The following is a 25,502-nucleotide window of genomic DNA, read 5'->3' as shown; positions in this document are numbered from 1 at the left end:
CAAAGTTAACACACAGAAATCCCAAGTCTTAAGCTTGTCAATTACACCGGAGCATGAAAAAGCCCTGCGGGCTCGATACCCCTTTACATGGTCATCAACCCATGTGCCTTACTTGGGGATTGCCCTGGCCGCATCAGTGGCTAGAACCTGTAGCATGAACTATGCTTCCCTGTCTAGAGAGATATTGAATGATCTGGAGAAGTGGGGGAAGCATGGCCTCTCTTGGTTCGGGAGGGTTTCCGCGATCAAGATGACCGTTTTACTGCGCATACTTTGTCTCTCAGACACTTCCCTTAACCCCCCCGCCGCGTACCATTGCAACACTTCAGTCAGCGATACTGAAATTCATATGGGGGGGGGGGGGAGCCGGCCCGGATGCAGCGGGGTGTGCTGTACCGTCCTAAAGATGCGGGTGGCCTGGCGGTCCCCTGTTTACTGCGGTATTTCCAGGCGGTTCAACTTTGCTTTTTATTGGAGTGGAGCCGACCGCTCCCAGAAAAGCATTGGTGTTTCATGGATCAGGCGGTAGTGGGGTCTCATATCTGGAGGGAGCCATGGCTCCGACATAGATATAGAGCGCCAGGACTTTACTCCTCGCCGGTTACGGGGGTGACGCTCAGGGTTTGGGATGCAGTGGCGGTTAAGAGGGGTTTGACAACCTTTCCCTCTCCGATGTCCCCGATTTGTGGGAATCCTGACTTCGCTCTGGGGTTGCAAGCAGAGTGTTTTAGGCGCTGGCACGAAGGGGGCTGCAAAAGGGTAGGCTGTCTATTCGATGAGAATGGGGTGATGGACTTTGATCAGATCTGGGAAGGGCTATGGGCTTGCGGAAGCAGATAGGTATTATCAGGTGCGACATTGGGCTCTTCGGCCGGAGATTAGACCATTGGTATCCAGGCCATTGACCCCGTTTGAGAAATGGCTTATGGGAAAGAAAGATGACAAAAGGATAATTTCGGATTTGTATAGACTCCTCCAGGCGGAGATGCAACCCACTAAAACCAAGGGACAGAGACGATGGGAGGCAGAGCTGGGGCGGGAGCTAACAGAGGAGGAGTGGGAGAGTGTTTTCTATAGATCGCACCACACAGCATACCATGCGTCAGGGTCTGAGACGGCCTATAAGTTGGCTACGTACTGGTATTACACCCCGGGTAGGGTGCACGCATGGGACCCCACCAAATCTGATCTCTGTTGGAGGGGTTGTGGCAGCACGGGCACACTTATTCACCTTTTATGGCACTGCCCCAAGTTACACAGGTATTGGAAAGGTGTTCTCGACGATTTTGATAGGGTGTTTATGACTGAAATTCCTAGATTTCCGTCATACGTTATATTGGGCTTACCTATCCCCCTCACTTTCCCTCTTCGCTCTCAGAGGGGACGACAGATGGCGCTGGCCCTTAATGCTGCAATGCAGGCCATACTGGCTCCTTGGGGTACGGACAGGGTCCCGACTTACACCTCCTGGCTCAATAGGCTCTAGTTCATTTTGGCAATGGAGAAACTGTCAGTGGCAGCACAGAGGGCGGAGGAGATGGGACATCTGGAAGCCGTTCATACAGATCCTTTCTGCGGAATTCAATGAGCTGACTTGCTCTGCTTATTTAAGGGTGTTGAGGATGCCTGATGAGTGGGGTCGGACGGGTGTGGCAGGGGTTACTGCGCACCGAGTGGTTCAAGAGGATCGGCAGAGAGAGGTGGGCAGAATGTGAGGTACTGCTGGGTTCAGCGAGGGGAAGCACAGTTTTGTTCTTGTTTTGTGTTGAATGTATTATAATTTATTTCTGAGTCTGGCGTTCTTCGTACAGACTGGCAACTTTTTCATTTGGAGTCGGGGCGAGGTCCACTAAGAATTGGGCTTTTTAACATAGAACTGTGTCTTATGTCGGTGAGATCTCTCTTTAATTGCTTTATTAATAGATAGGAGACTCTCCTGCATAATTGGTGTGCCGGCCGGCTTCGATGCAGGCATTGTGCTTTGTTCATGAATGTATATGTTATATACCAATAAATAGATTTGATCTATAAAAATTCCTTTTGCTCTTCTCCAGTATTGAGTTTATTAAATGCACATCCTCACTATTACTGCTAATACTCTGCAACTTCAGCATCATATTGGGTGATTAGGGTAGATGTGACTCTAAGATATCCATACCTGGATCCAAAAGTAAATTAGATTACAGCATTTCTATTGAAAAGGAGACTGCTGCTTGTATTTCTGGACCCTTGTCCAAATCTTCCTGGGATATTAAGTGATTATCTATTCTTTTGGACTTGTTTTCCTACAAACTTTCTGACAGAGGAGGCCAGTCATTACCAACCGTTGATACAAACACACTTTCTACTTTTTCTTTAAGAAGAACTAGGTTATCCTTCGAAAGCAATCAGAGTCAAAGTGGGAGCTTCCCTTGAACTCATTGGTTTCTCTGAAACCTTCCTCTCTTTATTAATGTACTCCATATTCCTTGTCGATTTCATCTTAGTTACTGTCACTATCGCAAAATCCCAGTGGTAAAAACTTCCTGAAGCTTTAAAAATTGCACAATGAACAAAAATCTTTATTCTATAAAATACTAAACTCACTGTACTCCTGGGCATACACCTTTTGAACACATCCACTTCTCCTCTTTGGTTCCCTCTCTTTTTATTTGCTTGTACTTTTTAAATGCTCTTACTTGATCTATTGAAGTCATTTTCTATTAGCCATTCAAGATGCCGCTACTGCTAGTTGGGTCGGTCGCGCCTACTGTTTAACAGGTCAGTTGGTTCATATTATCTTTGGGCCCTCTGGTAGCTGGGTTGGTCTTACCTCCTAATTTATTATGGGTTGGGGACCACCTCTGAATTACCCTCGAAGTAGTGCCTGAGGGTAGAGGTACTGGAATCCCACTGTCTGCAGTCTTCCTCCTAGTACTGCTGATGGAGCTTACTGAAACCAGGAAGTAATGCTAGAGACTATATGGGGAAGCATAAGCATATCCAACAACAGAAAGGGAGGAGTTGGAAGTGAGATGTAGTGAGGCTTCTAATTCAACCCCTTTGTAAGGCCTTTCAGGCATTGTATGCTACAAGTGACTTTTGTAAGGTTATGATGGGACTCCCACCTATTAATAATAATAATATTATTATTTTATTTTTTATTTTTACTATATATTCCCAGTTCAACAGATTACCTACTTCATTAACTAGATTAGGGAATCTAATATCAAATGCTGTGTACAACCATTGAAGATCATGCCATTACGTTTTGCAGTCTCTTGCAGGAATTACAGATTTATGATCTGAGTGATAGTGTATAGAGGAATTTCTTTGCTCAAATTCGGTTATTTCGTATTAAATTATTATATTGTCACTTGAGGAAGTTCTCTTAAATCCCATATCTGCACTTCTGTACATTGTTCCAAACAGATGATGTTCATCAGGCTTCCAAAGATGTTCAGGAAAGAGTGCTGCAGATGGAGACAGATCGAAGACAGAAAGAAGGTGCCACAGCATTCAAAGTGCTATCAACTGCAGGGTAGGTGTTTTTCTATTGTGTGATGCCTGTGCTATGTTCTGGCATATCAGGAAAGTATACCTTTTAAAGGTTTGCAGAGAGGAAAGCCTACACAGTACACTACAGAAAACTACATAGAACTGATGCATGGATGACGCATTGTTCCAACATTGTTTGCATTCATTCATATGTCTTGGGGCCACTTGGCAGCAAAATCCTTTAGATACTGTGCAGTGATGCTAGTCATTTTTAAGTTCTTTGTTGCTGACTTTAAAGTATTGTAAGGTGGCACACATCATTAAGGTCTCGTTGAGAACGTATTTTAACATGTGTTTGCATGCTTGTGTTCAGCCTGAGATTTTGACTCCACAATAAATGATCCTTCCTTGATCAAATGTTAATATTTAATGACCATTCAGCAGCCACTTGTAGGTTGACGCAATTTACATTACAAATCTTCTCAAATTAGGCCTTGCCCTGGTACATAAACTGCTGTTGCAGAGAAACAGTGCTTCAGTTTCATTTGTGCCTTACCCCTCTCTTCACTGGTGCATTATGGATCTTTCAGCTACTTCAACCATAGTCTTACAGTTCTGTGCTTTCGTAGCAAGTGCACGCCATCATCTTCAGACTTCTCTTTCCCTCTTAAGTGCTGATCAGGACTCATACCGTTTCCCTCTAAATTACACCTGAAGAGTTATTCTGCTTTGTTAACTGTTTTTCTATGAAGTCACCTGTTCTTGACAGACACCACCACAGCAATAGAAGAGAAACCCACAGGCCAACAAGCAAAACCAAAATACTTTTAGGTCTTAGTCTCACCATCAGCATCCAAATAGTATCACTTTTTCCCAGTGCCTGAGTGCCCTTTCCCGTGCTCCTCTGCACACAAACAAAGAAATACTCCAAACTCTCCTGTCCCTCTTTCATCCCTGCCATACTTAAAAAAAAAAAAAAAAGAAAAAAAAAAAATTAAATGTCTTCATTCACATAGACTGGTGCTTGTTTCTCATGCACATCCCCTACCCTTCTACATATCCATTAGTAGAAAATAAATTACTGTACCACATATCAGTGTGTGTTTTTCCCCTATCAATGATATACAATGCAGAACTGATTGTGTTCTCAAAGGTCTCCTGACCATTCCAGTTTTCCACAAAGTCCCTTCATTCTTTCCTCACCAGACCTTTTCAAGTCCCCAATCACCACCAAGTTCAACACTTGTATACTAATGAACCTATAGCTTAGTTTGAATTATTTCCTTACAGCTTCAAACTCTGACTGTATGGTGCATCTATTCCTTTGTATAGCTCCTAAATCCTATCTTTGCTCCATCACAATTCTAATCCAGGCATGCTTTCATAGTTTCCACTCTGCCAGTACCTCTTGGTCTTCTCATAGGCGTGCCTTCCTAAAAGCTCCATTTGCCTCTTATCTTGACTATTTGTGGCCCTAACCCTACTAGAGCAGTAATAGCCTCACAGGACCCCACAAATGAAAGCCTACAATCTTTTAACAAGAATGGCGCTTCATCTCATAGGGTCCTACTGCTCATGAACCCTGCACCCTTTTAGAACAAATCTAAACAACATAGGGAGTGCTCCAAAGTGTCACACGAAATACTGATGATTCATGCCTGGCTGGGCTGGAAATTGATGTGTGAAGAATAAGATTTTTGAAGATTCAATGTTATTGCTCCTGTATGTCAATGGACTGAAATAAGATTCTTCCATCTTGACGGCGGACTGATTTGCATTATTCTGATAATTATGATAATGAATCATTAATATTTTGTGTGACACTTTGGAGTGTTCCCTATGTTGTGTTATTTTGTTTATTTCATCCTCTTCACTGCTGTCAGTATATTTCCTTGTCTTAAGGTTTCTGTCCCTTTTTCACACCTTGGCCTTCTGGCACTGCTCCCTACTTGTATCATGTATTTCACATGGTGCAGCATTTCAGCTCACCTCTTCCTTGCACCCTCTCTCAGCTTCCCCTCTCCTAAGACCCCATGCATCTTCTCTCTACCGCTCAATGCCCTCATGCACCTCACCCTTCCCCCTTGAGTACTCTGTGAATTTCCTCTCGACCTGTGGTGTCCATTTAAAGTTTCTTCTGTGGTCTTTTGCAGATAACACACCCCTGCCCCCTTTTATGTATTTCATACTGTGATGCTCCACTGTAACCCTTGCAGTTGTGCCTCTCCTCCTCCTGCTGCTGCTTTGCATCTTCTCCATCTGGTATCCCACACATTGCCTCTTGCTGCACATTTAACTGTGGCATCTAAGTCTGAAAATGGCTAATGGACTCACTGATAACCAAGTTTGTGTTATAGTGCTGTTTTTGTTTTTAGATCTTCTACACAGTCGTCTAGTATTCTCATTCCATCATGGGATGTGGAAGGATCAGAATCCACAGGAGAGTTAATAAAACTTGGGGACACAGCACATACATTTACCTTAAGGAAGAATGGTGAGTATTTCTAATTGATATACCTGTTGACGGGTGGGCCTGTCTGTTCTGAACTTGAGCACAGTACACACACCGACAATAATGGAGGTGAGCAGCAATGCCGATACTGAAAGTAGTGCTTGCCTTGCTTTGCTACTGATCACGTAGGTAAAAAACTTTTTCCAGCCACTACAATGTTGTGTCTGGCACGTGAGTGGAGCATGGGGATGTGATGATAGGCATTTAACTTCAGCTCCTCAGTAGCTTTGAGTTGATGTGGAGTGCTTGATGTCTGAGAAATATCCTTGAATCCAGCAAGCTAACCATAAAACTACGGTACCACAGAGCTACTGTGGTACTATGCTTAATAAAGAGTCCTGTCATAGCATAGTAGCTCAAGTCGCAGGTCCTAAATTAAGTTATTAGAGCTTTAGTCTACATGAGTAGAGGGGCGAATATAAAAGAGACCCTCAACTCTGCTCAGAGCCTTCTGGCACGTGATTACATTAGAGCAGTTACTAGTTTGTAGCATATTTGATGTACTGGATCAAAGTCATGCACCAGAGCATGTGATAATGAAGGTTTTCATGTTAGTAGTGATGTAGAATAAATTTAAGTCTAATTAATATTCTTCTGAGCTATGGCTAAGTGATATTTAGTGACCTATCCTAATCTGGAGTGTTGCCTGGATAAAGAATTTGCTACCTTTCCTTCCTACCCTCCACTCCCCTCTCTTGTTGGCATGAGTGAATTATTTTTGGAAACTTACTGAAGTATTCACCTTACAGGCATCTATTGCTGAACATGTCTACCTAGTTTGCCATCTGCTGTTGATGACAGCTATTCCAAGTTAGTGAAAATGTTGCTTTATGATAGTTTATTCAACACTGAAGACTTGACTGTATCTGGAGGATGCTTACCATATGTGAAAGTGAACCTGTAATAAAATTAGCAAGCCTCAAAAGCTAAATAAAGAATTTTGGTGATGCTGCCTAGCTTTTGCTGACAATGGAAGCTTATTCATGCGTTACTTGTATCAATTTCCTTCCCAAAAAACACACTGTCAGAAAAAATGGAATCCAGCCCTGTGACAGAACTAAACTGTTACTAAGCTGCAACCTAGATAAGGAGACCTAAGAAAATGGAGTAAAGTGAGCTCAGAATCATTGTGAATGGATCAAATTGATTAACGCTTTTCTATCTGTCCTGTCATTTGTATGCTAAGAGAATTACCCTAGAGCTTGCTATCACAGAAAAACTTACTCCGCAACCCCTAAACGAGGCCTGAAAAGCTAAAGCATCTCTGGCGTTGCTTTTGTTCCCATTTACAAAATAAGTAACCGAGCAGTTTGGATTAGACTGTCCTTTTACAGGCAGAGCCAAAATTGATTTGTGCATGGTTGACCACATTCTGTAATGGTTCATGCAAGCTAAAATGATGGAATGGAATATGCTTACATTAATTATCAGAGGGTCAGTTTGATTGCAGCGTTTTACACCATCGCATTCATGCCATACATTGTAGCCGCTAACACATCTGAAGACTGCATTTGCCTACGGAGTCCCGACAAGCAAGAAAGGTTGCACAAATTGGTATTATTTGTACAGATAGTGCTACTAAGACTATTTTGTACCAGTCACTTATGGAACAACAAAAATACTGATTTTCTGAAGGGAGCTGATGAAAAATAGTGCATCTCAAGAGTCCTTTACAAATGACCATGAAAGAAAATAATTATTTGCCCACCACTTTCATGCCTTTTTGATGAAAAGGTAAGCCACCCCATTCCTGGTTTTGTAGCAAAGCAGAAAATGCTAAAAAGTAATAAATTGTTGAAAGTTTGATGTATGTCAGTGGACGTCTTCCCTTTGATCATTTGCCTCATCCAGCTATCGGCACACTTAGTCTACCCAATAGAGTACTGCATAATCCTAAAAAGATTTTTCTGGGTTACATTTTTGGAAAAACATTTTTCAGCCTGAATAGAACCGGTGTCAAAAACATCAGCTGAAGTAGACTTTGCTACACTATCAAGTCAAGCACCCACCTGTGACTAGCTTTCCACCCTGTAAACTTTCCAGCACCTTTGTCAATAAGAGGCCTTCGCTGTAGATCAAGCCACAAAGGAGGGACCCGCCATCTACAACATTGCTCACTTGGCCCCCTGTTGTTAGGTCTAGATCCTTTCATCTTGCTTTCGCCTGAAGGGGTGCAATTGTCACAAAAGGAAACTATGCATTTCATCAGTAAAGCCAGGAGGGATGGCGTCCCCGGGCCAAACTGAGTACCTAGGCCCTCCATAAGTAAGACCCGCCATTGGGCACGAACGTTGTCCCCCCTTAAATCCGCATGCAGTCTTTATGGGGATTATACCAGATTCATGGTGCGGGGCTGTTATTACCCCTCTTCACAAGGGAAGGGATAAGGCATACCCAGAAAATTACCACCTTATCACGTTACTTGCTAACAAAGCAAAATATTGTGCTTCACTTATTTATCAAAATCTAACTATCTGGGTAAGTGCAAACGAATTAATCCAAATAACCCAATCGGAGGGGATCTGGTACCACCACAAATATCTTAGCCCTCTCCGCCATCTTGGGTTAAATACAAAAGCAGCCCTGTACTACCTATCTCTGCTTTTGTCGATTTATAAATCAGTGTTTGACAGTGTAAGCCGTGTAAAACTTTGGAGGAAGCTTAGGGCTTGGAACATCCCTCACACTTGCTCAGAATCCTCGAGGCCATACACAGCCAAACATGGGTGCGGTTTTAACTTGGCGATGTCTATCTGCTATCGAGAAGGATACACACTAATAAGGGGTTTGTGTTAGCCCCATGCTTCCTAACCTTGTCATGGCCGACCTCTTCTCTGCTGTTGACGCAGTTAATAGCCATGGTCCGCCTTGGCACCTTTTGTCTCAACCAATCTTTTATATGTGGACAATTTAGTCTTGTGCAGTCTGACTAAAGTTGGCCTTCAGAGACTTATCAACATGCTGCATCAACACTCACTACAAAACAGGCTTGTCATCAAAATGGAATAAAGGCAAGATGTTGATGGTCCGCAACAGAATTAAGAAAAAAGTAACCTGTCACCTCGGCATTCGCACCTTAGAGGTTGTAAATAAATAGAAGTACCTAGGGATTATTATTATTATTTTCTTATTTTGGGAGATTAGGGGATCGGCAGTCAAACAGCTTAGATCCATCACAAACCAATGCAACACCCTCATCACAGCATTCACTACAGCGTGTAAGAAGTTAAAGGGCCCAACTTTGGACCCATTGCTAAAGGTCACGGTGGCAAGAACTGACATATGCCAGCAAGGCTCTTTTGGGGCATGACTCTACCTGGGCAAACTCCAAGTAAAAACCTACCACTATGTAGTTAATCTAACAAGGATTACTTCCCCTAGTCAAATTCGGCTGGAGTTTGGCCTTAAAGGGCAATCAGTTGGACGGCAGGGAGCAATGGTCAAGGCCTGCTTCAAACTAAGGCAAGCTGCAACCAACACCCTTAGTAACATCTTGTGACTAGCAATCAGCAAGAAGGGTAGCAGCAGTAGTTTGAAAGAGTATCTGTACTAGTCACTAAAGAACTTGGAACTTGAAAACCTCTGGGTGTTGACACCCTCATACGTTGTCTTAAAAAAACTAGTGAACTCAGTTACAGCAAATAATCTCATTCTTAAAGGATAAAGATGAGTTTGTTAAAAGAGGTCACCTATGTATGGTCATCGATAGTTACTCTAAATTAATGCGAGCCCCGTGGCTGACTTGCACAACTCCACTACATCTGAAATTTAAGTTGCTGCAATGTCGTCTGGGCTGCCCCCATCCCTAGCAGAAAAACCATCATTGCTACACTCCTAGAGCAGAAGATGAGGTTTGTGGGTCAAGCAGTTAGAAACTGTTGCATTAGACTTCAATTTGCCCTGAACTGGCCATGGAGAGGAGGCTCTTCCTCAAGGCCCTATTCAGAATCAAAGGAATTCATACATGCAGGCACACTGTCAAATCCTGTCTAGAGATCGACTCCACCATACTAAACTGCAGCTTCAGTGCATTTGCAAATAAACTCAAACGGAAACTGCCCAAGCATGTAAACGAGCGCACTGTAGCCTGGTGATACCATTACTGGGTCCTGGGAATATTTATCTCTTGTAAATCCTTGCCTTCCTGGAAACCTCGTGTTCAATATTATAAATCGGTTCTGTTTTAAACCCCTAGGTTGCTCAGGGAAAGGCAACAACAAAAGTGTGACTCTTATTGGGCAGGCTGGTAGCTGGAGATCAGCTTACTTACTAAACCCTGTGCTATCCTGCCCCTGGACTATGTATATTTATATGTATATTATATTTGAGTAATGTTTTTGCTTATTCTCTTCATCTATGATCACGCGTCTGCATGTCTAATTTTGATATCTGGCTACTTCATGTTACTTTAGGCCTTAGGGTGGTCGCTGATTAAGCCTTACGCTGGGTGCTCCCAAGAAAAACCTGTGTATGGAATAAGCGGCCGTTCGCTTGCACTCCACATCACCATCTCCCTAACAGTCATCTTTGGGTAAAAGGCTTAGGTGGTTGACGATGTCAGGCAGATAACACCGATTGGGCATTAGCACTTAAAACAGGTCTTGGGAGTGGCCCACAAGGCTTCTCAAATGCATTACAATTACTCAGTTGTCACGCTTGCACTTTCGTCAGCTGCTCTTTCGCACTTTCTGCTAATAGCCATACCTGATGAAGCACTTGCAAGAGGAGCATGGTGTCAGCTGTGTAATATTTTAAATACTTAACATTTTTAAGACTCTGACCCCTGCATGAGACAAATGAACGCAAAGGCCTTTCTATTCTTAGGGCGTGAGCTGCATGTCTGCACTTTAGTCTAGGTCCCGGGCCCGCTTAAGGGAGGCTTTCATTATTTAAATTGATGTACAGTTATTCCATCGTCGTGTACAAGCCGTTTGTTAATTTTAAGGTCCTTTCATGAATCGTACAAATTTCTCTGTCTTTTGTATGATTTTAATTAATCAAATACAAATAAAGTTCAATCATTCATGCATTGATTGCAAAGTGTGTTGCTCAAGCTTATATGTGAGAAATAGGATCATTTTGATCACGAAACTCACAGCACCACTAATTATTGTGATCCAGATTGGGCTATGTGCTTTTATCATTGTAAGAAAGGCTCAATGGTCACATTCGTTTTAATTCCACCCTTTGTTTATAATAATATATTTTGTTTTACTGTTTGCTCAGATACTGTTTTATAATTTGAAGTTCAGCTTTCCTTTGTTTTGCCTGAAAAATAGGTGTTTTTACAAATGTCTTAAAGTTTTACTTCTGATCGGAAATAACTGACCAAAAAAAAACCCCGAGAATTGCAGTTATATAAAACACTAAACCAGTGGTTCCCATCCTGTGGTCCGGTACCCCTGGGGTTCTGTGAAGCCTCCGTAGGGGGTCCGTGACAGCTTAGAAAATTAAATAATATTAACAGATTAGGTCCCCAGCTTTCATAATGACTCACGGGGGGGGGGGTCCCCGGATTCCAATGAGGATTCAGTGGGGGTCTCCGTGTTCCAGTAATGGTAAAGTGGGTGTCCACAGAAGTCAGAAGTTTGGGAACCAATGCACTAAGAGAAACTAAAATCAGCTATTTGTTGACAGAAATAAATGAAAACCTCAAGCACGAGTCTTTCATTATCAAGTCTATGGAGTAGCTGAATGCACAATGTAGCTTAGGTAGGGCCTTGCCCATTATTTGAATTTCCTGGAATGAGTGTTGGCTTGTAAATGACATGTCCTAGCAAAAAGAACCATTGAATAAAATTTCTGATTTAAGAATTGCATTAGAATATTATTTAGCTTCATCAGGAAAGGTCAGTTCCATGCCCTCTTGGGTATAACTGACTATATCATTAGTGTACATTAAGTTTCAGAGTATGTAAACTTCATATGTGGGTATCCTGAAAGTCTGGTGTGGATCTGGCTCTTCTTCATGCAGTTGGTAGATTCCTGATTGGATGCTCCTGATCTATTGCGGCACGGGATCTGTGAAAACAGTATGCAGCAATGCAGCACAGCTAGCAGGCTAATAAGCAGAATTCCTGTAGTCTTGTCATCTTCACTAATCTTGTTACTCATCATAGGGAGTAGTTTATCTAAAGATGAGACCGAAATGAGATGGCCTAAACAAACATTCCATTAAAGGTTGTGTTGTGGCATACTGCAAGAACAAAGACCAATAGGAATATGCACTATGCCGGAGCACATACACCAACTGAGTGTGGTGACCAAGACTTCTGGAAAACTTAAAAGAAAAAAGCAGCCCTGTAGCTTGGCTCTCACAATGAGAAACATCCGTAGTTCACCTTACTCTTCTGTTGGAGATTTAAATGATATGCATGTACTTTTTCCACTCAGGTTTCCAACATTTGGAAATTCTATCCCATATATGGTTATCATGGCTGCTAGAAGCCCAGTACCTCTTTCCACCCTTTTGTACATGGTCTCCATCATTTTATCTTATTTTGTTCAATTGAGATTACTGTTCTATTTCATCTATTTTTATTTTCCTGTTTTTGTATTGCTCAATTTTATTTTGTTAGTTTTCCTGTATGCAAGCAGTTGAATTGTACTTGCAGCAGAAATAAATGACTCTGAAGTGTTACTTTGTTGCTGGTCCCACCCATATTAGGACTATGCTTTTTGTAGGGCTCTCAGTAGAGAGCTCCGGTCTCTACCCATCAGTTTTTGAACACCTTGAGAATTCTGTTCATTTTTAGGTTGTAGCCTACCAGACGGCGCAGCTGCCTGGTTTGCTAGAGACATCTTGGGGACTTTCAGAAAGTTGTCTTAGGAATGCAGTCCCCTTGTTGACTACCATTGGCTACGTGGTTTGTAACTCATTTTCTGGCTTTCTTTGCTTTAGGCTTTCCAGGTTCAGTTTGTCCGTCGCGTTTCCTAAACCGTGTTTTCTGTATCCTTCCATAAACTATCTTTCTGTTAACAGACCTTTAAATCTTGTTTTAATCTCATCACATTTGCTGAGCATTCAAAGGCTGAGGTTAAATGTCAGGCGCTGTCTCCAAGGGGACTTGTTTACTTTGTTTTCTCTGACTTCAAAGTGAGAGGATTTATGTGAAAGTCTTTCTGAATACTGGTGTTAGGAAAACGTTTTTTTCTAGCACACAACAACGTTCAAATGAACCATGTAATTATTTCAGAATATATCAGAATTATGAACGCGCAAATGATACACATTTTTTGTTATTTCTGAAGTGTGTTGAAAACAAGTACTTTAATATGATAAAATCAAAGAATGCCATCCACATTTTCGCCTGCGTACTTTATAGTTGTATCAGTAAAATGCATGTATGTAAAAATGTAATGGTCATTTCAGTTGAAAATGTGATGTCTGTAATGTCAGTCTAGTATCACACTGTGAATGCTCCACTGTACTCTGCACCACTCCACACCACTGCTCTCTACTCTGCACCACTCCAATTTACACCACTGCACTCTGCGCCGCGCAACTCTATGCCACTCCACTCTGAGCGGCATCATGCTACAACTTCTACTCTGTACCACTCTACGCCATTGAACTTCTTGCCACTCTACTATACACCACTGCACTCTTTGCCATTGCACTCTACGCCACTCCAGTTTAGGACACACCAATCTACTCCGCATAACTCCACTCTGTGCCAATACACTCTATACCACTGCACTCCAATCCGCTGCACTCTATGCCAATGCACTTTACTCTGTAACACTCAACTCTATGCCTCTGCACTCTATGCCAATCAACTGTAGGCCAATCTACTCTGCATCACTGTACTCTATACCACTGCACTCTACGCCAATACATTGTATGCCACTCTACACAACTGCACTCTAACCTGCACCACTCCTCTTCACTCTACTCTGAAACAATATACTCTATGCCACTACACTCTACTCCACTCTGAGCCGCTCCACTCAGTGACTGCTCTCTATGCCACTACACTCAACCACTGCACTCTGTGCCAGTGCACTCTACACCAATACACTCTACACAACTGCACTGTCACTGCATTCTACGCCACTTCACTCTCCTCTGCATCACTGTACTCCACGCCACTGCTCTCTACGCCACTTTACTTCACTCTACACCACTAAACTTCTACACCACTGAACTCTGACACTCTTCTCTGCCACACTGCACTCTCCACCACTGAACTCCATGCTGCTGTACTCTGCACTACTCCACTCTACGCCACTACACTGTAACGCACTATACTATATTCTACACCACTCTATGCTTTGCTACTCTGCACCACCCTACGCTACTGCACTCTGTGCCTAAACTCTGCACTTGGCACCACTTCACTCTATGCCACTGAACTCCACTCTGTGTAGCTGCACTCTGCGCCGCTCTACTCGGCTGCATTCTACTATGCACCCCTCTAATCTCCACCATTGCGTTGTTCGCTGCATTCACTGCCTCTGCACTCACTGCCACTATACTCTGCAACACTCTATGCCACTGTACTCTACACCAGTACGCGCTACTCTGTGCGACTCCACACTATACCACTCCAATACAGGACACTCTGTGCCACTCAAGTTGTATTTGTAGAGTGTGACTTGTCACCCGAGAGGGTATCCAGGTGCTTGCTGCCGGTGTTAGTCGAAGAGCCAGGTCTTGATCCCTTTCCTGAAGTGAGTCAATGAGGGTGTGACGTGGAGGTGGAGAGGGAGGACTTTTAAGGCTTTAGCAGGTAGGTGGGAGATCGAGCGTCCTCTGGAGCGGTAGTGACGACTGCTGGGTATTTGTGCGCGGGTGTGGTGTGCGGATCAAAGGTTCCTGGCAGGTTGATGGAACTGTAGGCGGTAGCTTATGTAGGCGGGTCCTTGGTCATGGAAGGCTTTGTAGGCGTGGGTCAGGAGTTTGAAGTGTCATCTTTTCTGGATTGGAAGCCAGTGAAGTTCCTTTGGGTGATGAGTGATGTTTGTTCTTTTAGGTAAGTTCAGGATCAGTCTAGTGGCTGCGTTCTGGATCGTTTGGAATCTTTGCATGAGTTTGGTGCCTACATATGATGCGTTGCTGCAAACCAGTCGGCTAATGATGAGGGCTGCGTCACTGTCTTCATGGTGCAGATAAGGAGCCATTTGAATAATTTGCAGAGCATTTGAAGCATCTTGAAACAGGCTGAGGTGACTGTGTTGACCTGATGTTTCATGGAGAGTTCACTGTCTAGGATGATGCAGAGGTTGCATGTGTGGCCTTTCAGCATAGGGGTGGGTCAGAGTTCCAACGGCCACCAGGAATCTTTGCAGAGGGTGGTGTCAGGTGAAGATCAGAACTTCAGTCTTGTCATGTTGAGCTTCAGGCAGTTGTCCCTCATCAAGGCTGGTACGTATTTCATGCAGTTGTGAAAGTTGGGAATCGTCGGGGGAGGGCCTCCTGAGAGCGAGAGGCTGAGCTATGTCTCGCCGGCAAACAAGATGATGCTGATGTTGTGTGATATTGCAATGTATGCACGTGGTGTCATGTAGACGTTGGAAAGTGTTAAGCTAAAAGATGAGCCTTATGGTATACCGCAGATGGTGTGCTTGGCTTGCGGGGTGAAAGGGTAGAGGCAGAACCTCTGGATGTGTCCCGTGAGAAAGGATGCCATCCATTTGTGCGCATCACCTGTGGTCGCAATCTGACGTAGTCTGTCGATGAGCGTGTAATGGGAGACTGGGTCGAAAGCTGTGGAGAGGTCATGCAGGATCAGGGTGGCTGAGTCTCCTCTGTCGAGTAGTCTATGGATGTCGTCTGTTACAGAGATCAGAGCTGTCTCAGTGCTGTGGTTGGCTCTGAAGCCTTACTGGGATGGATCCAGTAAGTTGTTGCTCTCCAGGTACTCACTGAGTTGGAAGTTGATGGACTTCTCGAGGACTGTGGCAGGAAATGGGAGCAGAGAGATTGGGCAGTAGTTCTGTAGCTTGCTGGGGTCTGCCAAAGGGTTTTTGAGGAGGGAGGTCTGATTTCTGCATGTTTCCAGGCTTCAGGAAAGGTGGCGGTGGTTAACGAGACGTTGAGGATGGTGGTGAGCTGGCAGCTGGTCTTGTCTCTTCCAAGGTTGAAAAGTCAGTGAGGGCAAGTGTCAGTGGGTGCTCCAGAGTGGATGGAGTTCATAAGAGTGGTTGTTTGGTGCGCTGATTTCCTCTAATGCGGTGTATAGGAAAGTAGCATCTTTCTGACATAGTTACCCCCACTTTGTGCCTGGTGTCAGTGTGTTTAGACTGTAGTGCACCCCTGTCTGTCACTGGTATATGGTACTTAGGTATCCAGGGCAGTGGTACACAAGGGATCTCCCATATTATGCCACCCACGGTAGCCCATGCGAATTGTCTGCAGGTCTGCCATTGCAGCCTGCGAGAAATGGTGCATATAACTTTCACTTCAGATATAAGGCTCGTCTTGTATCGCGGTCACTGCACTTGGACACTGTAAGTCACCCCTCGGTAGGCCCTTCAGCCCAAGGGCAGGTTGCATGTCCCTAAGTGTGAGGGTATTCCTGCATGAGTAGGGTACCCACCACAAACTCCAGACTCCATTCCCTGAGCCTTTTAAGTACGTGGTAGCCATCTTAGGTAATGCAGTGGACACTGGTCAATACAAGTGCTGCAACTACATAATGGCTTCTCCGAACCTAGGCATGTTTGGTATCAAACATGTTGGAATAATGCAACTACACCTATTCCAGTGGTAGTTGCATGATCCCATGTACTCTGGGGGTTCCTTAGAGCAGTGTTGTCCAACCTTTTTATTGCCGCGGACCGGTAAATGTTTGTTAATTTTTCCGTGGCCCGCTTGGGAGGGCGCAATGCTTTGCGCCTCGGCTGCCCGCCACAGTGAAATGAAGTTGAAGTTCCTCGGGCGGCCCGGTGCCGATTGATCCACGGACCGGCACCAGTCCGCGGCCCGTGGGTTGGGGAACACTGCCTTAGAGGATCCCCTAGTTCTGCCTGTGCGGCCTTACGGGATCTGGCACCAGCCCATGCTACTGCTGAGCCCAGGCACTGTTCTGCCCTCCCGCTGATGAGCCTAACTGAAGCAGGGGAAGACAGAACAAAAGATTTCCTGCAAGGGAGGGGTGTGACCACCTCTATCTTCGAAATAGGTGTCTCTGGGTTGGCGTGGCCTCTGATTTCAAGGGCACATTTGGTGCCCTCCTTGCATAGATGATGTCTCTGACCCCTCTGGTAGGTGGGTCACTACAGAGAGTGACCAATCCCCTTTTAGGGTTACTTAAGGGCTCCCTTGACAGTGGGTCCTCAAATTTGTCAAGCAAGACCCTTCAACGAACTTTCTGCAAGACATCTTCTTCTCCCGGCCTCTGGAACCGCTGCTGGCCTGTTTTTGGAACTGAAACAAGACTATATCCAGTTGAGAGGCCTCCCACTGCAACATTGTTTTTCCAGCTCCGGCAAAATTTCTGCATCACCTGTGGCTGTGCATCCTCCAGGATCACAAGGACTCTGTCCGCATCTAAGAAGTAAGAAGGCATCTTCTTTGGAGTGAAGGAGTCACTCCCTTACAGCTGCAGGCACCTCAAGACAACAAAGACCAGCTGCTGGATCCTTCTGTCCCATGGACAATGAAAAGGCTTTTCTCACAGGTGCAGCCACTGGAACAGAACCCCTGTGCACCTCGATTGTTGCTTTTGCCAAGGCTTGTTGACTCTTCCTCCAGAAGATGTTTAGGCTCCAAGAAGCTCGAGCCTCCAGCACCCTGCTACTCGAAGACAAGCTTTCACTCTGCATCTCCTCCAACGTGGGACTACTGATTTGTTGTGCTCCTGAGGCCTCCCTTTGACTCCCTGTGCCTGCTGCCAGTGAGTCAATTGAGGGGGCTCTTATGGCTCCGGCTGGCTTTCCTCGCTGCTGAAAGCCTGCCCAGACTTTCTTCCAATAGTCGAATCACTAGGACCTTGCTGGTCCGCTGGCAACTGTATGGATCTCCTGCATCCCCTGTACTTCACAGTTGGACTTCTTCTTTCACTGTCCTGAGGAACTTCACCTCCAAGAGGGTGGGCATTGCATACCTGCACCACCTGGACATCTCCAAGTGGTCTGGACACTGGCCCCTTCTTTTTCAGGTTCCTATCGCCCAGAATCCACCCTTGGTTTTCACAGACCTGGTCCACAGGTCACGACAGCAACTGTACAATTGAGGCTTCCATTGACTTCAACGAGCGTTTCCGACACCACTTCACCCCTATGCACCTGGGTTCCCTGATGTAGGTACGTTGGTCTACAATGGTCCTGTGTTAGCTTATGGGACACCCGCCTCAATAAAGACTCTGCTTCCGGGCGCCTGTAGGATTTCTGTTACTTACCTTGGATATATTCCTGCTCCCCCACCCCTGGGATTCTAGTACACTTACCTTGGTTGGGCACCTCCATTCTTATTCCATTTTCTTAGTATGCGGTGTGCCCAAGCCCAACCACCCCTCCCCTCCCCCCAAAATAAGTTCCCATGTATTTCTGTGCTTTTCCTGCTTGTTGCTAACTGTATTTTGTGTGTTGATATCTTCAAGTGGAGACACTCCAATGTTAGTATAATCCTAGTGTTGTAATAAAGAATACTTCATTTTTTCAACACCTGGTGTGGTTCTTTCTTGTGAACAGTTACTGACTGACTATTGTGGTATGCAAGTGCTTTACACTCCGCCTGTATAAGCTTTTGCTACTCATCACAGCTACCCCTAGAGAGCTTTTGCTATCTGGACACCTAAACACTATCACTAAGGGTCTCCTGGACTTGGTATAGGGGCCACACCATAGGTGTATACCATAAACCGAGCCAGCCTCCTGCACGGTGAGCGGGTGGTCGATGATAGTGTTTGATGGGATGCTGAGGAGGTCAAAGGGTTGGGGATCGAAGTTTCTATAGATGGTCTCTATCTTGTTGTAGAATCGGTTAGCGTGGGCATTGCAGATTTCCTGTGAGGAGGGGGATAACGTTTTCGGTGGCTGATGGACAGATGAACTCGGACTATGGTGCGGAGTTTTTTGGTTTGGTTGGCACTGGTCTCGATGTAGTGGGTCAGGGCCTCTGTTTTTGTGGCTTTGATCTGGCGGTGGTAGTTGATGAGGGCTTATTTGAAGGTGGCTCAGTCGGTGTGGTTCTTGCTTGTGTGCCATCTTCATTCTAGTTATTTGCATCTGCGTTTTGCTGCGATGAGTTCTAGGCGTACCAGATGGCTTCTTTGGCAGGTCTGTAGGGTTTGAGTGGTTTGTTTGGAGCGACTGGTTGGCGGCATAAGTAATCCAGTCATTGAAGTTCTCCACTGCCTGATCCATGTTAGGGATGTCGTTGAACCATGTTCTGCTGAAGGTGTCGGTCCATTGTTGCTAGGGTGACATTGGTCCCGCTGCGAAAGGGGGTGCTGTGGCAGTTGGGGGAAGTGTGGGGGAGGACAGGTGAGGGGGAAGTGTACGATGGAGTGGTCCGAAGAGGTGAGTTCCAAAGAGTGGCTGTATCTTCTGTTGAAGAAGGGGGTCCAGTGTGTGTCTTGCTTTTTGCATGGGGTCTGTAACCAGCTGCTTGAGGCTGATGTTGTCTAATCCTTCTAGGAGGTCGGTGGAGTCCTCCAAGTGAAAATTGAGGTCTCCCAAGAAGATGTAGTGCTCAGATTCCACGCTCTATAACTCACTACTCCAGTCTTTGCCATTCCACTCTACAACACTCCACACATCTCTCCTCTATGCAGCTAACTTTTAGCTTTGCTGAACAGCAGTCACGTTGGTGAACAACTTGGCTAAAACACATGGGCAGAGCCAATAGCTCTTGCATAGGCAGGACCTATTGGCTTTGCCAATGCTTGTTTAGTAAGTTATAATGTTATTTGAATGGGTTTTGGCTGTCTCCTACCAATGATGCTTCATCTTTACTTTTTTCTCCAAATAATAAGTTTGGTCTCCAACTTTGAGAAACAGCCACTTTGGAATCCAATTTAAATCTGTTTTTGTAAGCATTTAGTTTGGGATGGATAAAAGCTTTTTTTTCAATTGTTTATTGGTCACGATGCATGATGATTGACAGTAACACGTTTTAACTTTTTGTTTGTAATAGTTCCTGAATGTTCAAGAAGTGTATCCATGACAGATAGACTGCATAAGGATACTTCTAAAGCTTCCAGTCCCGTCTCCAGCATAAGAAGGGAACTGACAGAGGAACATACAAGTGAGTGAGGCACAATGTGCTAACTTTGGTTATTTTCTGTAATTTTCCTTGTTTTTTCCAAGTTTCTAAATATATTTGTGTACTGTATCTTCTTGCTGTCCCTCTTTTCCAAATCAAACAGGACTAGAACGTGCTTCTTAAAAAAGAAGTATTGCTTAAACATTCTTTGGGAGTTCATTGTGATCTTTCCCTAATCCACTAACCACCTGCCCCATACTTTTACATTACAAATCATGCCAGCCCAGTTTGTTTTTCCTGCAAGTAGGTTCACTCTGAACTCGTAAATCTTATTTGTTCCCCAGTCATTTAAATGAGTTAAATAAAAATCATATATAGACCTCACTTAGTGAGCAGTTTCTGATTGTTATTTATTGAGACTTGGAGGCAACATCAGCAAGGCTTTCTTGGTAACTACACAGCTGTGCTGCACGAAGCTACAGTTGGTATTTTGTATTTCCATGTTTAATCTTTGTGCTGCATATATGAACAGGCAGATGCCACAAGGCTAGAGCACAGTTACTGTAGGAGACAACCAAAGTCCTGCAATTGGTGTGTACCATATACCACACAAAATAGAGTTCTCTAACAAAGGGCCTGATTTATATGTCGGCGGAGGGAACTTGACAGATATCCCGTCATCTGCAGTGGGACCTGAAGTTCCAGTAGGCACGGCATCAGGGAAGTCTCTCTGACATGGGCCAGATCTCAAAAGGAACTGTGAAAAACCTGCAGTGATGGATTATGAACTGCGATTGGGTCTGAGGCAGACTCCTCTCCCTTCCCCAGCCAGACCTTACAGTAGTGACAGATGCATCATTTCTGGGATGGGTCGGCCATCTGGCAGAGGTGGAGATCAGAGGACTCTGGACTCTGGTCTCTGGCACAATCCAGACTGTTGGAGCTCTGGGCGATTCGACTACAATTGAAGGCATTTCTTCCCTCTGTCAAGGGAAAATTGATGCAGGTGTTCAGACCACTGCCATGTGGTACTACAACAAGCAGGGTGGGGTGGGATCATGGACCCGTTGTCAAGAGGACTTGCGTCTTTGGACATGGCTGGGACAGCAGGGTTTAACACTGAGTGGCTTAACACCTGGTAGGTTCTCTGAACGCCAGCGCGGGCAAACTACAAGTGGCGTCTCCCTTCAGAGGTGGTGCCAGGTCTCTTTCATCACTGGGGGAGAACCTTGGTTAGATCTATTCGCCTCTGAAGAGAATGCGCAATGTCAGCAGTACTTTTTGCATTGGAGTTTCCAAGGTGGCAATCTTTAAATGTTTTTCATAACAAGTGGAGCTCCGGCCACCTGTATGCCTTTCTGCCCATACTACTCCTACCTAGAATTTGCAAGAAGATCAAGAACGACCAGGCACAACTTTCCTTGTGGCTCCAGTCTGGTATCCCGAGCATTTGAAAACGAGCATCGATCCTCAGATCATGCTGCCCTTCAGGAGGATCTACTGTTGCAGCAGCAGGGAAGGGTTCTCCACCTGAACCTGTCAGCTCTGTGCCTTTATGCATGGAGATTGAGCGGTGATAGTTGACAGCTTTCGACCTTCCTCCCGAAGCCAGTAACATTATCTTGGCAGCCAGGCGTTCCTCTATAAAAATGGTGTATGCATGCCATTGGCAAAGAGTAGTAAAATATTTTACAGAAATCTATAGCTCCTCTCTCTGCTTCGCTATCTGATATTATTTTCATTCTTTCTCTTGCCCAGCAGGGTTGAGCTTTGGGAACTCTGAAGGGCTATCTCTGCTTTTTTTTTTTTTGCGCCTTTATGCGGCTGCCTGACCAATCCTCTTTGTTCAAGTCCCCTCTTGTAAATAGATTTCTAAAAGGGCTTGTACATATGTTTTGCCCACGTCCTTTCTTATACCTCAGTGGAATCTTAACCTAGTTCTCACTTAACTCATATGTGCTCCCTTCGAGCAACTGCAAAATTGTCCCCTCCAGCTGCTTAGCATCAAGACAGCCTTCTTTTTGGCGATAACATCTGCCCAAAGGGTGAGTGAGATGCAAGCTTTATCATCTAAGCTGACATATCTCACATTATTTCCAGACAAGGTAGTGCTGCGCACCCGTACCTCTTTACTTCCAAAGGAGGTGACCCCATTCCATCTGGGTCAAACTGTCACCCTGCCCACCCTCCTTGCTCCTGCACATCCCCGTAAGGAAGAGGGGCAACTCCACCAGCTGGACCCAAAAAGAGCATTGTCATTCTACCTTGACCACACAAAAGAGTTCTGGTGGACAACCAACTTTTTGTGGGGGTATGTGGGAGCAAAGAAGGGTCGCGTAGTACAGAAACTGACTATTTTGCGGTGGGTTGTTCTCTGTATTAAGATCTGCTACACCCTGGCTAAGAAGCAGCCTCCCAAGGGCTTACAGGCCCATTCCACCAGGGGAAAACAGCGACCACGGCATTAGCTTGTGGTGTCCTGGACATCTGTCAGGCAGCAACATGGATGTCTTTGCACACGTTTGCCAAATGTTACTGCCTGGACAGTCAGGTCCATTGGCGGGGTGGGGAGGGAGGAAAACATTTGTCCGCAGCCCACCACCAGGAGGATTTGACTTGGGTATCTAATTCTCTATCAGATGAACAAGTTACTTACCTTTGGTAACGCAGTATGTGGTAGGGACTCTGTCTAGTTACAGATTCGTTACCCCCCATGCCTACCCGCTCTGGACTTGTTTACTCCGGTTAGGGTGAATCCTGTTTCAGGGCCCTAGTTTGGATGCACACATGCACCCATTCTTGTCATGCTGCTGCACTTCTGGCATAGAACGTTATTTTTATAGAAACTGACGCTCATGCGCCTGGGTGGCACCTATATAGGTGACAGTGATGTCACTTCCGGCACCAACGACGCCACACAGAGCCGAATGGAGCCATCAGATGGTGCATGCAGCAGTATTGCTCAAGCAAACTTGCTCAGGCGTCAGACTGGATCCGGAAACGTCAAAGGTAAGTGTAGGAAGTTGGCTCTGTATATACTATTTCAAAGTAAGAAATAGTGTGCACAGAGTCCAAGGGTTCCCCTTAGAGGTAAAATGGTGGCAAAAGTAGATAATTCTAATGCTCTATTTTGTGGTAGTGTGGTCGAGCAGTAGGCTTATCAGAGGGTAGTGTTAAGCATTTGTGGAACACACACTCAAAGACTTACTCCAGGCGAATAGGTTTTTATAATGAAAAATATATTTTCTTTGTTTATTTTAAGAACCACAGGTTCAAGAGTTGCATTAAACACTTTAAATGCAAGGTACGGCACTTAGATACTTTAGGAACTTTGAATAAAAGCAATATCATATACAGTCTTTGTAAAAATGGCAATAAGCTATTTTCAAAGTGAAAACAGTGCAAAAATCAACAGTTCCTTGGGGAGGTAAGTAAAGGTTAGATTAGGAAGCAAGTAAAACACTTACAAGTCTCAGTTCTGGGGCATAGGCAGCCCACCGTTGGGGGTTCAAGGCAACCCCAAAGTTACCACACCAGCAGCTGAGGGCCGGTCAGGTGCAGAGGTCAAAGAGGTGCCCAAAACACATAGGTGCCTATGGAGAACAGGGGTGCTCCGGTTCCAGTCTGCCAGCAGGTAAGTACCTGTGTCCTCGGGGGGTGTTTGTAGAGCACTGGGGGGGGGGACACAAGTAGGCACACAAAACACACCCTCAGCGGCACAGGGGCGGCCGGGTGCAGTGTGCAAAGCAGGCATCTGGTTTCAGGTAGGAAACAATGGAGGGACCAAGGGGTCACTCTAGCAGTGCAGGCAGGCACAGTGAGGGCTTCACGGGACAGCCACCACCTGGGCTAGGCAGAGGGTCGCCTGGGGATCACTCCTGCGTTGAAGTTTGGTTCCTTCAGGTCCTGGGGGCTGCGGGTGTAGTGTTGTTTCCAGGCATCGGGTCCCTTGTTACAGGCAGTCGCAGTCAAGGGGAGCCTCTGGATTCTCTCTGCAGGTGTCGCTGTGGGGGCCCAGGGGGGGGGGGGTCATCTCTGGTTACTCATGGGCTCACAGTCGCCAGGGAGTCCTCCCTGAGGTGTTTGTAGTCTGGATCTCGAGCCGGGGGCGTCGGGTGCAGAGTGTGAAGCTTCCGGACGGAAACGTGCAGTCTTTGAAAGTTGCTTCTTTGTTGCAAAGAAGTAGCTGGTTTTGAGCAGGGCTGCTGCTCACGGGAGTTCCTTGGTCCTTTAGTCCAGGGCAGTCCTCTGAGGCTTCAGAGGTCGCTGGTCCCTGTCGGATGCGTTGCAGGTTGCAGGTTTTTCGAAGTTGGAGACAGGCCGGTAGAGGTTGGGGCCAAAGCAGTTGTCGTCTTCCTCCTTCTCTGCAGGCTTGTAAGTCAGCAGTCCTTCTTGTTTCTTCGGGTTGCAGGAATCTGATTTCCTGGGTTCTGGGGTGTCCCTAAATACTCAATTTAGGGGTGTGTTTAGGTCTGGGGGGGCAGTAGCCAATGGCTACTGTCCTTGAGGGTGGCGACACCCTCCTTGTGCCTCCTCCTGAGGGGAGGAGGCACATCCCTATTCCTATTAGGGGAAATCCTCCAAAATCAAGATGGAGGATTTCTAAAGGCTGGGTCACCTCAGCTCAGGACACCTTAGGGGCTGCCCTGACTGGTGGATGACTCCTCCTTGTTTTTCTCATTATCTCCCCTGGATTTGCCACCAAAAGTGGGGGCTTTGTTCAGGGGGGGGGGCTGGCATATCCACTAGCTGGAGTGCCCTGGGGCATTGTAACACAAAGCCTGAGCCTTTGAGGCTCACTGCTAGGTGTTACAGTTCTGCAGTGGGGAGGTGTGAAGCACCTCCACCCAGAGCAGGCTTTGTTTCTGGCCTCAGAGAGCACAAAGGCTCTCACCCCAGGGGGTCAGAAACTCGTCTCTCAGCAGCAGGCTGGCACAGACCCATCAGTCCTGCACTGAAGGATTGGATAAAATACAGAAGATGCCCTCTGTGTGCATTTTTTAATAAATCCAACACTGGCATCAGTGTGGGTTTATTATTCTGAGAAGTTGGATATCAAACTTCCCTGTGTTCAGTGTAGCCATTATGGGGCTGTGGAGTTTGTTTTTGACAAACTCCCAGACCATATACTTAATATGGCCACACTGTACTTACATTGTCTAACAATATACTTGGACACTGTAGGGGCATATTGCTCATGCAGCTATGCCCTCGCCTGTGGTTAGTGCACCCTGCCTTTAGGCTGTAAGGCCTGCTAGAGAGGTGACTTACCTATGCCCTGAGGGGGATGCCATGTTGACTTTGCCCTTTTCTCCCTACCAACACACACAATCTGCAATGGCAGTGTGCCAGTGTTAGGTG

General features: G+C 45.5%; 1 protein-coding gene across 1 annotated transcript in view; it reads left to right on the top strand.

Moving 5' to 3' along the window:
* The window catches only part of CEP95 (centrosomal protein 95), a 410,650-nt gene that overhangs the window by 104,486 nt on the left and 280,662 nt on the right, over positions 1-25,502 (top strand). Inside the window, exons 5-7 of the mRNA XM_069199921.1 lie at positions 3,412-3,520; positions 5,853-5,971; positions 20,073-20,183. Of these exons, the coding sequence (XP_069056022.1) occupies positions 3,412-3,520; positions 5,853-5,971; positions 20,073-20,183 (339 nt within the window). The remainder of the gene's footprint in view (positions 1-3,411; positions 3,521-5,852; positions 5,972-20,072; positions 20,184-25,502) is intronic.

The sequence above is a fragment of the Pleurodeles waltl genome, chromosome 7, assembly GCF_031143425.1.
Source record: "Pleurodeles waltl isolate 20211129_DDA chromosome 7, aPleWal1.hap1.20221129, whole genome shotgun sequence".
Classification (NCBI taxonomy): Eukaryota; Metazoa; Chordata; class Amphibia; order Caudata; family Salamandridae; genus Pleurodeles; species Pleurodeles waltl.
The sequence above is the reverse complement of the archived record's forward strand: the minus strand, read 5'-3'. Positions and strand labels throughout refer to the sequence as shown.